Below are 12884 nucleotides of genomic sequence, written 5' to 3' on the forward strand. Positions count from 1 at the left end.
CTGACTTAGGAAAACGATGGACTTTACCAACCACACAGTGTTTCATATTTACCAGAGAAACCCTAAGTCTAAAAACAAATAAACATGCCGGGCACCGCGGGACCCCAGTCCTCCAGAGAGGGCTCATCACACGTATAGCGTGTCTTCAGCTGAGCAGCGTAAACTCTGCTGTATACTTGTCTGCCTCCCTGCCCTTGTTTAAACTATTCCTCGGCCTGGAACTCACCCCTTAAACTCTCTCATATCCTCCCTGCACCTCCCGACCCAGCAGAGCAGCCTCTCCTGGCATCTCCTCTGTAAAAAAATTACTCTTTCCCTTCCCTGAGTTCTTTTTTGTATTACTCTGATGGCACTTTATACATTTTGACCTATACTGTAATTTAGTTTTCTATTTCTAAACCTCACCCGTAGCTGCTCTGGAGGGAGTGAGGAGAGCTCCTGCACTAACCTAAGTGATCACCATTCACATTTTACCCAACCCTAACCTGTCCACATGTTTCAGATGTGTTAAGCACTCTTTTAAAAGGCACTAAACAAAGGAAAAAGAGCCCTATTTGACTGTTAAGAATGAAGAAAAAAGCACTACTGCCAAATCCCTACACTTCCAACCCGATTCCTAAGGAAGGATATTTCTTGGAATGATTTCCCCTCTGAATGGATGTGGCATGTTAGCAGACACAATGTTAAGGAACCTCCGTGGATCATTGCCACGCTGCTCCCATTCCATTTACATATTTCCTTTTCTAGGAAGAGCCAGAGTGGTGGGTTGGGCCTCAGAGAACCTGGATAGAATATGCCAACCGCAGAAGTGCAGTCTGCAGTCAGAGTACTCCTTGCCGTTCTTAGCCACCCCCAATTCCTGTCCGTCAGTGCAGATTCAGTTCTTCCCTGGAGCTGAGTAAGAAAAAGGGGCTTAGCTGATATATCATGAACTTACCTTACTAGAAGGTCAAGTGTAATAGATCAAGACATTTTTCTGATTAGAACTCACTGCTCAGTACAAACTTATCTTTGATTCATGGTACATGTTAAGCCAGGGCATACTCTTCCTCAGAACAATGATTCTAATCAACTTGAAATGTTTGCCTTCTAGAGGAGGTAATCTTAACTCTTCTTTTTTAAGTTTCAGTAGGTAAGCTGGCATCTGCTTTTCTTTTAAGAAATTTCTTCTAAATTATACATCCTTTAGGCTTATGCTCTTCTGTATCCCCCAACCTGCCCACAAGAGTGCCTTATAAACAGGATTTGTTGATTTGAATTCCATCAGCCAATAGTACTTAAAGTATGCAGCTCTCCAAGGAATTAATGTTAATTTTTTTCTTGATGTACTTTGCATAAAACTTATTTAATTAAGGTCTATGGCTGTAGTGCCAGCATGACTCTTTTCACTGGTTAAGAGTGTTGAACTTCTGACTGATATGTATTTTGTGTGTCAATGTTCCTTCCCTAGTTTGGCAAGGATCTCTAGGGGATGAACCTATCATTCTCATATACCCTTCTCCAAGTCCATAAGGCTGTCTGGGTACATTTTGACACTCACAAGTATTTGCTAGTTAAGATAACTACCTTCTTTTTACTTACAGAACAATAAAAATATAGCAGTGAAAGTGGGATATGAGTGACAAGCAGAATTATGAAATACTTCATGATAGAATTTAAATGTTTAGACTTTGAGTGAAAAGGGGGAATGCCAAGCAATTCTCTCAGAGCCCATGGAGAAAGGTTGAGATGTGAGATTTAAGGTGGAGTTTGTGAGAGTAAGAAATTCCTGGAATTATAGAAATTGTAGTGGGTTTGACAAATGGAGTAAGGTCAGTTAGGAAGGACCATTCAAGACAGAAAAGTTGACGTGATGTTGGTAGGCTGTAAGAAGTCATTGGAAGTTCTAGAACAGGAATATGGCATAATAACTACTTTGAATTGTCTATTTTAGAATAAAGTTACCTCAATGACCTTCTTAACTGGCAAAGCAGTAGAAGATTTGTGCAGAATAAAGCAGGTAATTAAAATTTTGTCATTAAATGTTTTGCTATCTAGGGAGACATTTCTTCTCAGTCTCCACTGTTGTTCCAATTTTGGCATGCTACCAAAGTATTATAGGAAATCACCTCTTTAAAACACTAAAATTGACAAGTGTTCCAGATACAAGAACAGTTATAAGCATCCTTGTACTAAATATTGTACCCATTATTGCCCTACATGTTCTCTAGTTATGAGTGATTATAGTCCTCCACCCTGCCTCCTGCTCCCCTACAGAGATTCAGGATGCCTTAAAGTAAATCTTAGATTCAATTCAAGATTAACAACTGAATTCACCTACACTTCAGGTTAAAATATAGGTGGTTGTCCTCTAGCCTGAAAATCTGTTACTTATAATACTGCAGCTACATCCAGGTTGCAAATCAGTTTACAAACCAACTCTAGAAACAGGTTAGGTTTTATCTGGGCGCGTATCTGAGATTCTGTATAAACTCACTCACTTGTATTAATGAAACTTTATCAGAGCTATTCTATAGCTACTTTGTCCCATGAACATTGACCGTATTAACTTGGTGTGTTTTTTTAATCACACTGAAAGAATGGAGACTTGGGGTTAAGCAAACAATTTTGTTTAAATTGTTAGAGAATTTGGGGAAATAATCTTATTCATTGAGATAGTATTTGTTTATGCATAATGCTCTTTTTAGGAAATTGACATCAATTAAAATGGTATCAATTGGATGTCTATATAAATAACATAGATATCTCAAATCATTTCTTGGACATCAAATGCCATAGGAATAATTTTCACTTTATCAAGTGAATAGTGTCAAAAACCATTTCATAGTGCATTGAAATTTAATCTTTGGAAAAAAATTATATTCTCAATGAAATATAGTCGGTGTATATAAAGTACAGTCCTATAAATTGTTTGTAATGGTTTCACTTCTATAACTTGTGCCTGGCATTTTAATTCTCAGCTCCATCACTTAGTGAGAATCCTTCTACCTGTGTTAACTTCACTTTCTTCATCTGCTACTATAGCTACTATAGCTACTATAGCTGCTTCAATAGCTACTATAGTATTCATTGTCCTCACAAAGTTTACATAAGATCTTTAGTGTGAAATTACGTAGTAAACTTTACTCTCAGTTCAATTATGTGTTATTTGCACTTGCTGGTATTAGTGCTAAGTGTAGGACAGTGATAAAATTGTGATACAGCTGTATCAGGTTTCTGTCCCTTTTCTGCTCTGCTAGGTTGATCTGGACTCCAGGCACATTGGTTGGGTAACAAGTGAACTTCCCGGAGGGGATAACCACATCATCAAAATTGAATTAAAGGGCCCAGAAAATACACTGAGAGTTCGACAAGTAAAGGTCTTGGGCTGGAAGGATGGCGAAAGCACGAAAATTGCTGGGCAGATTTCAGCCAGTGTGGCCCAGCAGAGGAACTGTGAAGCTGAGACTCTGCGCGTCTTCAGACTTATCACATCTCAAGTGAGTGTCCTTACTGTGTATTCCAGAGCATGGATGTATTATTTCAATAGTAATATCAAAAGGATTAACAAAATATTTTGTAGAACTTCCTAGAGATTGCTGGCAATAAATGTGGCCCATTTTTTATTCTCATAGCCCTAAACTCCTGTTTCATTTTACATTAATAATTCTGAAAAGTAGTGGTGTAGATAGGAATAACATGGTAATATTATAAAGCCTGCAGAATCAGCTGATGAGTCAGTCCTCTACTTTTCACAGTGGTAATTCCTGCCATTAATTTCTTCATCAGGTATTTGGAAAGCTCATCTCTGGAGATGCTGAACCTACACCTGAACAAGAGGAAAAAGCACTATTGTCATCACCTGAAGGAGAGGAAAAAGTATACAATGTATTTATTTGTATTCTAAAAATATTTATTTCCCTTTTTCATTTTCTTTTGTTCAGTGAAATAATTAATACATGTATTGCTATGTATTTTAATGGATATGTGATATTAGTTTATGTGTAGTTAATATTTTTTACTTTAGAAAGAAGATGAAGGAAATATTCATTTTTCATGTGTGATCAAGCTAGTATTTTAAATAGCAACAAAATTTACCCTATACTTTAGGCTGTTGTATTCAAATGTTATCATTTATAATATTAACTTCGTCATTTACTATGCTTTGTACCATCAGTTATCTTCTTTCTCCATTTTATCTGTCTTCACAGTCCAGCCTAAAAATAGTCTTCTCCATGAACTTCCTTAATGATTTCCCCAAACAAAAAGTAGTTTTACCTCTGCTAGACTTCATAGTAACCTCTATGTGTCTCTTGGCTTCTCTCTTACCTTTATTTGTATACATGTTTTATCTCTCTTCTACTGAATCATAGTTTCTTAAAGACCAGGCACATGTCTGGTTTGTCTTTGTATCCACCATGGCATAAACACCCATGTGTTCAGTAAGTTTTTATTAGAATAACCTGTTCTTTACACTGTTTTTGAAATTTCTTCAAAAGTGCAGTTGCTTTACTTAATTTGGGCTAAACTAAAGCATTGCACCTAAGAGGAAAACCTCACACATTTCCAAAAAGAGAAGTCAGCTCTGACCAGTCTCAGTATTCTTGTGTCTTTAGATGTTACAAATAACCACCTTGGCAGCCCTTTGAAAGATAATTTCAAGGATTTACCTAATCTAGCACTGTGCCTTCTGCTGCAATAGTACCTAAATCATCCACATTTTCTACTTGAGGTCTGTAAAAAATAAGATTTCATAAACTCTGGTAATTTCTTTCAGCATCTTTTGCAGATATCATTTGAAAGACTACAAGACTGTGTAACTACTCATTAAACCAATTGAATTTTAGCAAATGGCAATTCTATACTTAAAAACCTGAGAATTAGTACCAAGGCCACAAAAAGCTTGCATTCTATCCTTAGATGTTAAGCCTCTGTGCCACCCCCAATAAATCAACAAGGATACTATATAGTATATAATTAACTTATTAAATATGTGGGAAAAAATTACATGTGTGATAGGATTTCAGAGTACATTGAGATAGATTATTGTGCCCTGTAGTGATCAGAGAAGGCTGCTTGGGGGAATATTGGACATGGGTTAGACACGAAAGAGAATGGATAAAAGTTAGATTAAAAGAGAAGATGGGTCCAAGAGCTAATTGGAGAGACTGGCCTATAGGGAGTATATATTGAGTTGTTACTATTGAATAGGAAAGATTATGCCAGTAGTTGATAGCATAATTGTTAAGAGAATCCTTTTTAAGTCAGTTTTATTTTAAGTAAAGTTTACATACGGAAAATTCATACTCTTAAACTATATCATTTTATGAATTTTGACCAGTGTATATACAGCAGTGAAATCATCACTACAATCAAGTTTTACTGCACATCACTCCCAAACTTTCCCTCAGGCTCATTTGCAATCAGTCCTCTCATCTCCTGCTAGATCCTGTCAGCCACTTTAGTGTAGTGTCTGTTTGAATCTTTTACCCATATTTTTATATTGGGTTATTTGTGTTATTATTGGGTTATAAAATTTATTTATATATTCAGGATATTCAGGCTATCGGTCCTCTACCAAAGATGTGTGTTCAGATATTTTCTCCTACTCTGAGGCTTATCTTTCAGAGAACAGAAGTTCTATTTGATGAGATACAGTTTATTTTTTTCTAAATGACTCAAGTTTGTGTCTTATCTAAAACGTAAGGTCCAAAGATTTTGCCATGTTTCTTCTATAAACAGAGTTTTAGTTCTTTTGTTTAGAGCTATATATATTTTAAGTTAATTTTTGTGTACATTGTGGGGTAAGGGTTGAGGTTCACTTTTTTTACATATAGATACCCAGTGATTCTACCATTATTTATTGAAAAGACTATTCTTTATCAATAATTAATTCACCATAAGTGCCTAGTTCTTTTTTTGGATTCTTTGTTTTATTTCATTGGTAAATAGATGTATATGGTGTCCCCAAAAAATGTATACACACTCTGAATAAATATTAACTCCACTGAGTTAAATCTGAAAAGAAATAAATATCAATTGAGCTATCAGAAAAAAGTGCCTATACATTTTTTGGGGACACCGTGTGTGTGTGTGTGTGTGTGTGTGTGTGTGTGTGTGTATAATTTTACACCAATATCAGACTGTCTTGATTACTGTGCAACTGTATAAAAAATCATGGAATCATATTCCAACCTGGTTCTCTTTCAGTGTTGTTTTCTAGGTCCTTTGCATATCCATATAAAGCTTAAAATTAGTTTATCAGTCCCTCCCAAAAAAGGATACTTTTGAATACTGATTGGAATTGTACCAAATTGATAAATCAATATGAGGAGAATTCACATCTTAATAATATTGAGCATTTATATCCACAAACATGATATAGGCTCTCCATTTATTTAAATCTTCAATTTCTGTTAGCAGTGTTTTGAAGTTCAGTTAGAGATTTTGTACACATATTATTAAATTGTTCCCTAAACATTTCATGTTTTTATTCTATTGTAAATGATATTTTTTTATTTTGCTTTCTGGTTGTTCTTTTCTAGCATATAAAAATACAGTTGACTTTTGTGTATTGAATTACGTCCTGTAATCTTAAATGTACTTATTAGTTCTTGAAGCTTTTTTGTAGAACCTTTTGAGATTTTCTTCATAGGTAATCATGCAGTCTACAAAGAGTGTTGGCTTTACTTCTCCCTTTCCAATCTATATGCTTTAAATTTTTGTGTTTTTGGAATGGCAAGACCTTCAGTACCATGTTGAATAGAGGTGTTAGGATCAGACATCTGTGCCTTCTCTGGATCTTAAAAGGAGAGCATTCAGTCCTTCACCATTAAGTGTGATGTTAGCTATAGATTTTTTTGTAAATGCTCTTAATCAGATTGAGGATGTTTCCTTCTATTCCTGGTTTGCTAAGAAATTTTATCAGAATGGATATTTTCACATATTTCTCTTTTTTAATTCTTTTACTCAGTAAAATAATCCATATATTATTATATCTGTTAATAGATATGCATTACTAGTTTATATGCATTTCATTTTTCCTTAATAAAAGAGAAGGTAAACTAGGGGAGTGATAGCTAAATGGTAGTTTTTCTTTTGGGGTGAAGAAAATGCTCTAAAATTGACTGTAGTGATGGTTGCACATATCCGTTACTACTATAAACCATTGAGTTACACATTTCAAATGAATGAATAATATGGTATGTGAACTATATCTCAATATAGGTATTTTTAAAAAGCAAAAAAAAAAAAAAAAACACCCCACAAATTATGAAAGAAGTTAAAAAATAAGGAAACTCTTTTGTAGCAAAAAAAATTCTTCTACAAATTTACTTTAAAGGATACAGGGCTATTGCAGTGGTCTATTGTTCTTGAGTGGGCTTTGGCAGTTCTTTTATATAATTTGTCCATTTCATCTAAATTGCTGAATTTATTGGCATATGTTGTGCATAATATACCCTTGTTACTTATCCTTTTAATATCAGTAGAATCTGTGGTGGTAAATCTTTTATTATTTATCTGTTTGCTTTGGGTTTTGTTTTTTTCCTTCTAGTTTTATAATATCCAAACATAGATCATAGACTTGAAACCTTTCTTTTCTCACACAAGTAATGCCATGATTGTCTTCTAACTACTGCTTTAGTTGGGTGGATGTCACAATTTTTGATGTGTGTGTGTGTTTTCATTTTATTCAGTTCAAAATATTTTCTGACTCCCGTTTTGATTTCTTCTTTGACCCCTGGATATTTAGAAGTGTCTTGTCTAATTTCTAGATATTTGGGGATGTTCCTGATAGCTTTCTATATTAATTTCTAGTTTAATTCTATTCTATTGTGATCAAAAAATATACTTTGTATAATTTCAGTCCTTTTAAAATTGTTAAAATTTGATTTCTGGCTCATAATGTGGTATATTTTAATGAATGTCCATGTGAACTTGAAAAAAATGTGAACTCTGTTTTTGTTTTGTAAATATCACTTAGTTCAAGCTGGTTGATACTTTTGTTCATGTCTTCCAGAGCCTTTTCTTACCTGTAAAATAGGCAGAACATCAGCTTTTACCTTATGGTGGTGTTGTGAAGATTAAATGAGATTGTGTGTGTGTGTGTGTGTAACATATAACATACATGTGTACATATATGTCTACATATATATATATCTTTGTATATCACTGTCACTTAGAAGAGTGCCATGCACATAATAAGCACTATAAAATTTCAGGCTTTGTTTTTCTTTTTACGATATGTTTCTTTGATTACTGTTGATGTTAGAGTAGCTTAATTTATAGAGCTTTGTTGAACACTTTTCTTTTCAACCAAATGTCATTTTCCTGAATTGCCCTTCTAACAACTGAATATAGGATATAAACTAATGTCCACAATTTAGACATAGATTCAGTCAGAATGACCCAAATTGACTAGATAAAGAAGTTCATGAAAAGATAGGATACTTCTCTGAATATCTTAAATTTGGAAATTTTGTTCTTTTTCATAGTCACCATAGTCATTGGTGACTTCTTTAAACTTTATCCTTTGTCATAGTGTTATGCACCTCAACTTAAAGTAAATTCCCCTTATAAAAATACCTGCATAATTATTTCTCAAAATACTTTTTCCCCATTGTTTAAACACACACACAAACAGAAACAAAAGCAGTTCACCCAATTTTCCTACCCACCCCCTGCCTTGGTGACTATCAATTTGTTCTTTTTACCTATGAGCTTGGTTTTATTTATAGATATATATAAAACATATATAATTTTTAAAAGATTCCGCATATAAGAGAAGTCATTTGGTATTTGTCTTTCTCTGTGTAACTTTTTTAAGTTAGACTAATGCCCTCAAACAAGGTCCATCTATGCTGTTGCAAATGGCAAAGATTTCATTCTTTTTTATGGCTGAGTAATACTCCATTGTATATTACCACAATTTCTTTATTCATCCATCCATTGATGGACACTTAGGTTGCTTCCATATCTTGGCTATTGTAAATAATGATGTGATAAACATAGAGGTACATATATGTTTTTGAATTAATGTTTTGGGGGCTTTTTTCTAATACATACTCAGAAGTGAGATTGCTGGATCATATGGCAGCTCTACTTTTAATTTTTAGAGGAATCTCGATACTGATTTCCATACTGGATGCACCAGTTTACATTCCCACCAACAGTGCACAAGGGTTTCTTTGTCTCCACATCCTCACCAACACATGTTGTTCTTGTCTTTTTTATAATAGCCATTCTAACAGGTTTGAGGTTAATATCTCGTGGCTTTGATTGTATTTCTCTGATGACTGATGATGTAGAGCACCTTTTCATGTACCTGTTGGCCGTCTATCTGTATGTCTTCTTTGGAAAAATGTCTTTTCAGATCTACCCATTTTGTAATGAGTTGTTGTTGTTGTTTTGCTATTGAGCTGTATGAGTTCTTCATATATTCTAGATATTAGCTCCTTAACAGATGTATGATTTGCAAATATGTTTTCCCACTCAGTAGATTGCTTTTTCATTTTGTTGATGGTTTCCTTTGCTGTGCAGAAACTTTTTGGTTTGATGTAGTCCCACATGTGTACAAATTTTATTCAGAGCTTGCTTTTTTCCCCCCTTTTTCTTCATAAAGGCAACATCAGATGCTGACCTGAAAGAACATATGGTTGGAATCATATTCAGCAGGAGTAAACTGACTAACTTACAAAAACAGGTTGGTTAATAGCCATTTCATTGTCTTCATCAGTTTTTGTTTGTATGTTTTTAAGGTACAAAGTATATTCCAGAATTTATGGAGGCTTTGTTATACTGACTCTTTTATAGGTCCTGCAGAATGTATCTGCCTTTTTCTAGAGAGGAAGTAGTATATTGGCATACCTGCATCACTTTAAAGATTCCTTATGAGTGCTGACTTTCTTACCTTGCTGCTCTTTGTTATTTCTTATTTTCAGATAGATTGTTTAATTTTGGTATCAAATGTCCAACTATATCAGATTTTATTTGCATGTCCTGTGTTCCTTTACCTGCCGCTTTTTGTTTGGTCATTGATTTCTTTTTATTTTGCTGAGTAATTACAGTAACTAAACCAGTGTTACTATTTTTAATTATAAGAGGATTGGGAAGTAGCACGACATTGTTCGTATTTGCCTAAATAACATGAAATTAGCCCTTCAAAAGTCAAGTAGAATATTGGTTTTAAATTAGCCCATTATTTTAACTTTCAACACCATTAAATCTTCTAAGTAAATGACATGAATTTATTTGTGCTTTATCTTGTTAACAGCTTTTTGTTGAATCTTAGATGCTACCAGTTGTAAAATGTACTGTTATTTTATATAGCAGTAAAAAATAAAATTTGCTGCCAATTAAGTTGTGAATGCCATCAGTTATGAAGCACATTGTGAACTGAAAGGTTACAGTGGGGGTGAATATGCCTTAGAAGTTATAAAATATGATAATTTGTGTTTCTTTGATGTCTCAAACCAGTGATTTTCAACCTTTTTCATCTCATAGCATACATAAACTAATTACTAAAATTCTGCAGCACACCAAAAAATATAATTTTTGCTGATATAACAAAAAAAATAGGTATAATTTTGATTTACTCACACCAGACAGCTATTGTTGTGTTGGCTGTTGTGTTATTCTTTTATCTGACAGTCTAAGGGAGAACAGGCCAGTTCCCATGTCTAAATAGTCAGGTCCTGCATATCTTAAACATTCTTGTGGCTCACCGGTTGAAAATTGCTGTTTTAAACTATAGGCTTATAAGTAGATTCTACTTGTATGTAAGTAGATTCTACATAGCAGTTGATATACATATTCAGATTTTTAATCATGGTTCCCCTAGTTTTTCTTAATTGTTTTTTAAGATGAGTTGAAAGAGTGGTATGATGTAGAATTAACTGGGAGGAAGAGTATTAATAGTTCAGTATCAACTAATATTCTCGTCTTTTTTTTAAGAACTAGGAGTAGTAAATCAGACTTACAAATATGTTTTTACATTTCTTTATGTTGCTCTGTCACCTTTTAAATAGGTATGTGCTCACATAGTCCAGGCTATTCGCATGGAAGCCACCAGAGTTCGGGAAGAATGGGAACATGCCATATCAAGCAAAGAAAATGCCAATTCTCAGCCGAATGATGAAGATGCCTCCTCTGATGCTTACTGCTTTGAGCTACTCTCTATGGTTTTAGCACTGAGTGGCTCTAACGTGGGTCGGCAGTATCTGGCTCAACAGCTAACTCTGCTCCAGGATCTGTTCTCGCTGCTCCATACGGCATCTCCTCGAGTCCAGAGACAGGTGGCTGGTCATACCACTTACCTTTTGGCTTATTTTGTTGCTTGAAACATAATTAAAAATTAAACCAGTAAAGTGTAAGACCTTAATTAGCAATTTCTGTTTTCTTTGGTAATATTTTAGGTTTTGGATTGTACTTTAACTCCATGCTTTTTATTTTTGACTCATTGTAATGAAAATTGGAAGAACAAAAATTACTTTACTAATGTGCTGTTATGATAAGAGTATTCTGATTGTCTTATTACCCTGAGATCTATAATGTAATTTTCCCTTAATCCTGACCAAATAGAAGATGTGTGTTTTTTCTTACTGCCCTAAAGTGGCAATTACCCTTGGGAAATTAAAAAATAGTGTAGTATTTAAATCATATTTCTGTCCTTCTCAAAGCTTTGAAGTCATAGAATGGTAGCTAGGTTCAATAAAAAAAATTGAAAACTTTAAAACACCTATCTTTACATGGAATTCTTTTCTTTTATTTTTCTTACCAGGTAACCTCCTTACTAAGACGAGTTTTGCCTGAAGTGACCCCTAATCGTCTGGCCAGCATCATAGGTGTGAAATCCCTCCCCCCAGCAGATATCAGTGATATCATTCACTCAACAGAGAAAGGAGATTGGAATAAGCTAGGGATCTTGGACATGTTTCTTGGATGCATTGCCAAAGCACTCACAGTACAGCTAAAAGCCAAAGGAACCACCATCACAGGAACAGCTGGCACCACCGTGGGCAAAGGAGTTACAACAGTTACCCTTCCAATGATTTTCAATTCCAGGTTGGTCATTGAGGCTGTTTTCATAATAAATAGAACGCAATGAGCTCTTATTTGGAGAATTAAGATGTGATGTCAACTTCTACCATATATACCTATTCACCAAATAGAAGCCATAAATGACTGACCAGTATATTAAAAAGAAAGCTATATATGATAAAAGTCATTTGGGGATTATGCTGAATATATGACCTTGGAATACTTACCATGTAGAAAAAAAATTATAGGCCCTTACCTCACACCATATACAAAAATAAACTTAAGATCCATTAAAGCTTTATACATATATATATTTTAAAGTTCTACAAGGACATGTCATAGAAGAATATTTTTGTAATCTTCAATTTGGGAAAACCTTCTTAAACAAAACACAGAATCCAAAAGTAACAAAGGAAAAGATTCACAGATCTGACCACATAAAAATGAAAATTAACTGATAGACAATACTTTTAAAGTACAAGCAACTGACTTAGAAAAAATATTTAACACCTATATAGTGGACAATGAGTTATTAGGCAGAATATTAGAAGAATGACTACAAATCAGTGAGAAAAAGACAAACAATTGATACATGAAAAGAAAAGTTCAGAGAAGAAAAGTTACAAATGCCATAAACAAATGAAAAGATACTTTACTGATAATCAGAGAAATATAGATAAAACAGTAGGAGAATATCTTTGCATTGGCAGCATTATGAAGAAATAGGCATTTTTAAATATGTAATGTAAATTGCTACAGTCTTTTTGGATGTCAGTTTGATAGTGTATCACTATATTTATAATATGCATGTTCTTTGGCCTACCAATTCTACTTCTACAGTTATTTCCATCAGAATTGTCCATACA

At 34.1% G+C, this 12884-nt stretch overlaps 1 protein-coding gene across 14 annotated transcripts in view; it reads left to right on the plus strand.

Annotated features, from left to right (window-relative positions):
- The window catches only part of MYCBP2 (MYC binding protein 2), a 256390-nt gene that overhangs the window by 226159 nt on the left and 17347 nt on the right, over positions 1-12884 (plus strand). For 12 of the 14 annotated variants that reach the window (XM_016216454.2, XM_016216451.2, XM_087814288.1 and 9 more), the window contains 6 exons: positions 1934-1999; positions 3240-3479; positions 3769-3867; positions 9602-9682; positions 11007-11273; positions 11759-12042. In XM_016216454.2, the coding sequence (XP_016071940.2) occupies positions 1934-1999; positions 3240-3479; positions 3769-3867; positions 9602-9682; positions 11007-11273; positions 11759-12042 (1037 nt within the window). The remainder of the gene's footprint in view (positions 1-1933; positions 2000-3239; positions 3480-3768; positions 3868-9601; positions 9683-11006; positions 11274-11758; positions 12043-12884) is intronic. The other 2 variants (XM_016216450.2, XM_016216461.2) reach the window with 1 other exon arrangement.

Source organism: Miniopterus natalensis, chromosome 2 (genome assembly GCF_054644295.1).
Source record: "Miniopterus natalensis isolate mMinNat1 chromosome 2, mMinNat1.hap1, whole genome shotgun sequence".
Taxonomy (NCBI): Eukaryota; Metazoa; Chordata; class Mammalia; order Chiroptera; family Miniopteridae; genus Miniopterus; species Miniopterus natalensis.